At 36.3% G+C, this 4,975-nt stretch overlaps 1 protein-coding gene across 1 annotated transcript in view; it reads right to left on the bottom strand.

Annotated features, from left to right (window-relative positions):
• Positions 1-4,975, bottom strand: part of NBAS (neuroblastoma amplified sequence) — a gene marked incomplete at its 5' end in the record, with an annotated part of 556,069 nt that overhangs the window by 500,639 nt on the left and 50,455 nt on the right. Inside the window, one exon of the mRNA XM_006869470.1 lies at positions 2,382-2,520. Coding sequence (XP_006869532.1) covers positions 2,382-2,520 — 139 coding nt within the window. The remainder of the gene's footprint in view (positions 1-2,381; positions 2,521-4,975) is intronic.

Below are 4,975 nucleotides of genomic sequence, written 5' to 3'. Positions count from 1 at the left end.
TCAGGGTGTGGTCTTCCCTTTTTAATCTTTTATGTGGCAGCCAAACAGCTCCAGTCGGGTAGAAAACAAAGCCAAAATCAAAATCAAAGGCAAAAATGGGGTTTTCCGATAGCGTAAGGGAGGCTATGTGACCTCCAAGCAACACCAGTTGGGTAGCAAACAAAATGAGAAGCAAAGTAAAAAGCAAAAGTGATAATGAGATAATAATGAAGCAAGACAAAAAACAACAACAGCATGCAAGAAAGGACAAGAAACAAAACAAAAAGAAAAAAAAAAAAAAAAAAAGAAAGAAGGAGGCATAAAAATAGTAAGCACAGGAGGAAGTGGAATAAGTGACGCACATTGACAGGATTGTAATCAATGAACTGAAACAAAATGTGAATGAATTGTTGAGCATAAAACTAATGATCTACTCTGTAAACCTTCACCCAATGCACAGTAAAAGATTAAAAAAAAAAAAAGTTCATAGAAAAAATTCCATCATATTTCAATGTCATTTTACCACAAACCTTTGAAGCCCCATTATATGTGTACACTATTGTTGGTGTCATCCAGTTGGTTCTACTCATAGCGACCCTGTTTCCGAGGAGCAGAAGTTTCACCCACTGACATTGTGGTTAACGATCTGGTGCTTATCCTATAGCCAGGACTCAGCACATATATATGTACATGTTTTTAATTTTATATTTGACTGAGTCATTTAAAACTAAGCTGTATATATTACACTGAGTTTCAGACAAATTTCAAGAGATAAAAGTCTTCAAACTCTCTTCCAGATTTGCCCTGATATATCTTACATATAACAGTATACATAGCATATGAATTACATTGGAAAGATATACTTTACTATATCTCTGTAAATATGTCCGATATGCACATACAAGTCTTGTCTTGCTTTCTTTAACAAATTTTAGAATAAGCTGCATAGCATAAATGTGACAAGATCATCAGCTTTACATTCAACAAATAATATACTTTATTTCAGACAATGTATTTTAAGACAGAAATAAGCAGCAGTCAAAAAATCAAAGGATGTATTGCATTAGGCAAATCTGATGCACAAGACATTTTTAAAGTGTTGAAGAGCAAAGATGTCAACTTGAGGACTAAGGTGTGCATGACTCAAGCCATGGTATTTTCAATAACTTCATATGCATGCAAAAGCTGGACAGTGAATAAGGAAGAACATAGAAGAACTGATGCCTTTGAGTTATGGTGTTGGAGGAAAATATTGAAAGTGCCATGGGCTGCCCAAAGAACCAACAGATCTGTGTTGGAAAAAGTGCAGCCAAAGTGCTCCTTGGAGGCTAGGATGGCCAAACTTCGTCTCTCATACTTCAGACATATTGTCAGGAGAGACTTTACTAATAGGTTTAGACAAATAAATACTTTGTAAGATGTGGAGGAGGAAAAATAATTCATCTCAAATGAGGAAAGGACATTAATAGATGTGGATTTAACTGAGGTAGTTCCAACTTAGACATGGTTCTGTTCAGATTGTTCTAATGTTTGTTGATTATCTCTTTTCATTTTATTTTCTCTTTTAAGTTTTCCTTTTTGCCCGTCATTCAGCAGTGTTTCAAACAGTAAATCATAATACTAATCATTTGCAAGTGAGCATCTGAGAATGGTAATGTCAGCACAATATGTGCTGCTACATTGTATGGAGCACATATTACTAATGATAAGATGGACATACACGCTCACGCCAACCTGGAACTCAGAGGTGTGGTTTGTCATAACTTGAGTAGGTTGTAAGTCAGAGACTATCTGTACTTATTTCAAATATGAAATTTGACTACCACATATTTAAATTGGAATCATTTCTTAATAAGTATATTTTCAGATATTACAAAAAAATATTGCTAAAGTGACCTAGCAATAGGCACTTTATTGGCAGTCACTGATTTAGACATTAAGGAGTCCTAATGAAAGATTTTTTAAGTTCTTGGTTCTAATTGCAAACTTTGTGGTTTGAATCCACCCAGGGAGTCTACTGGAGAAAGACCTAGTGATCTGCTCCCATAAAGATTACTACCAAGATTGTCCTATAGGGCAGGTCTGCTCTAGTCACGTGTGGTTGCTGTCATCCAGTATTGACTACAAGTACATTGTAGACATGAACATTGATTAGGCACTCTCCAGTCACTGGAGAAGGATACCATGCTTGGTAAAGTGGAGGGTCAGAGATAAAGAGGGAGACCCCCAGCGAGATGTGATTGGCAAAGTGGCAGCATCAATGGACTCAAGCGTGGCAACAGTAGTGAGGATGGCCCAGGGCCAGGCAGTATTTCGTTCTGCTGTGCATAAGGTCGCTTTGAGTTGGTACCAACTCAATGGCACCTAACAACAACAACAAATTAGCAAAGTGAAATGCTTACCACAGTGACTCTGTCTCCACCGTTAGTGACCTGCTTATAATAAGGTGATCCTGAAAGAACTCTCCAGGCAGAAAGGCCACAGCTAGAAGCTTTTGATATATCTGATTCAGCAGTTTCACAACCACCAACCAGTAGAAGTCTAAAAAGGAAAAGAGGAAAGAATTGATAAACTGCAAATATGAACATAATACCAAAAACAGAAAGCAAAACATTCACCTTTAGAAAGAAAACTAAACTAAAATTACTACACACTAAAAACAGAAAGTGAGCCCTGGTGTAGGATAAGTACTGTACAAGGTTGGCAGTTCAAATTCACTAACAGCCCTTCTCAGAAACCCTATACAGGGTCACTAGGAGCAGGAACCAAACTCAACTACACTACAACAACAAATGTAGAAAGAAAATATTTCAGAAGAAATGAAATAGACTCTCTGCTTCTCATCATACACGGAAACAAATTTAGAATGTATTAAGTAAGGACCTAAATGTGCTTAGTTTGCGTAAAACCATAAAATTCTTAGACCAAGCAGGAACAATGTTGTTAGGCCAAGCTTTATATAATGGATTAGCTAGTCTAATAACTTTTTTTTTTTTTTTTTAATTTAAGGTTTTTATTGTGGATTGAGTGAATGAAAGTTTACAGGGCACATCATCAGTTTCACATTCAACAATTCATATAACTTGTTTCATTACATTGATTATAATCCCCTCCATATACCATCAGTTAAAAGTATTTCTCTTTATCCACTTTAGCTTTTTTTTTTTTTTTTAAAAGACACACAAACAAAAAACCCCACTCAGGCATATATAATAAATTACATCTCCAAAGGGCACATTCTGCAAGTCTGCTCCTGGCCACCAGTTCTTAGTCCTTCTCTTCTTAGTTGATGAATCTAGAGTCCTCCATGCCCCCATCTCTACCTAGTCTAATAATTTTTTAAAAGTACAAACAGCAAGAGGCAAAATTAAAAATTGGACCTAATAAAAATTTTAAACTTTTGCTTATCAATAATCTTTACTGAAAAAGTGAAAAGCTACTTACTGGGAGAGTATCTGGAAACCATATATTTGACAGGAAATTAATAACCAACAAAATAAATATATAACTTTAACAAATTAACAAAAAGACAAATAACCCATTTTTATAATGGGCACAGGACTTGAATGAACATTTGTTTTGAGGGGGGCTGGTAGGTGGGTGGGTAGGGGTGGGTAGGAGTAAGGAGTTAGGGGTATGGCTAGGTCTAGGCAAGGCCAAGAAGTTCACAATTGTTAAGGCTACAATTATGACTAAGGTTAATTTTAAGGGTAGGGGTTGGGCAAGGGATAGGAGTAAGGCTACAGTTAGGATTCGTTTTTTTCTTGAAATCTTGATTTCTCCTCCATTTGGAAGTTCTATGACTACATTATTTTTTATTTATTTATTTTACTTTATATTTTCTTGTTGCAAACTAATATCTCTGATTCCTTATTTCCAGTATTCCTTGTATGTCATTGTAGGATAAGTGCTCGACCACAAGTCTGTTTGAACCTCAAAGGTGGTAGTTCAAACTCACCAATTGCTCCTCAGAATCCCTATACAAGGTTGCTACGAGTTGGAACTGACTCAATGGCAATGAACAACAGGTTTGTTTTACTTTGTTGTTAAGCGCTATTGGTTCCAACTCATAGTGGCCAAGAGCAACTAGAGGTTTAGAAGTGCCACCTTGTGGTTCAAACCAACCCTGAGACGGTCTATCGCTTATCTTTCAGTGTCATTTGTTTTACTTTGTTGTTGTTATTAAGTGCAATCCAGTCGCTGGATATAATAGCGACGCTGTAATAAGGTGTGACTTGCAAGCTTGAACCATCAACCTTGTGGTTCAAACTGATCTTGCAGTTCAGAACACTAACCCTCAGTGCCATACTCAGAAAGAAGAAAGAACCAAAATCAACACATTTTGGTGTTGTTTCAATCTGGGTTGAATTCTGGGTGATATTGTCATGTACGTTAGTCTCAGGTTGTTGTCTGCAGCTGTTGGTTCTCTGTCCAAAGAACTCCTCCCCTTCAGTATTTTTTTGTAACGTTGGTCTGGTTTTTGCAATTTCTTTTCAATTCTGTGTATCTGGAAATAGCCTAATTTCACCATCATATCTGACGGACAATTTTGATAGCTATAAGATTCTTTGTTGGCAATTCTTTTCTTGCAGAGTTTTATATATGTCATCCCATTGTCTCCTTGCCTGCATGGTTTCAGATGAGAAATTTGAGCTTAGTCTTATTAGTTTTCCTTTTTAGGTAACTTCGTTTTTTTGTGAGCTACTCTCAGGATTTTTTTCCCCCTTATCTTTGGTTTTGAAAAGTTTGATTATAGAATGTCTTGGTGATTTTCTTTTGGGTTCTATACTGTTAGGAGTTCGCTGAACTTCTGGTATGGCTATCTTCTCATCTTTTCTGATGTTAGGAAGGTTTTCCAGCAACTCTTAGACAGTTTTCTGTATGGTTTTATTTGCCTCTTCCTGTTCTAGAATTCTAATCATATATAAGTTATCCCTCTTGATAGTGTCCCACATAAATCTTAGGCTTTCTTTAGATAATTTCATTCTTTTTTCTG

The sequence above is a fragment of the Chrysochloris asiatica genome, unplaced genomic scaffold (genome assembly GCF_000296735.1).
Source record: "Chrysochloris asiatica unplaced genomic scaffold, ChrAsi1.0 scaffold00131, whole genome shotgun sequence".
NCBI classification, from domain to species: domain Eukaryota; kingdom Metazoa; phylum Chordata; class Mammalia; order Afrosoricida; family Chrysochloridae; genus Chrysochloris; species Chrysochloris asiatica.
Note: the sequence above shows the minus strand (reverse complement) of the source record. Positions and strands in the feature narration are given on the sequence as shown.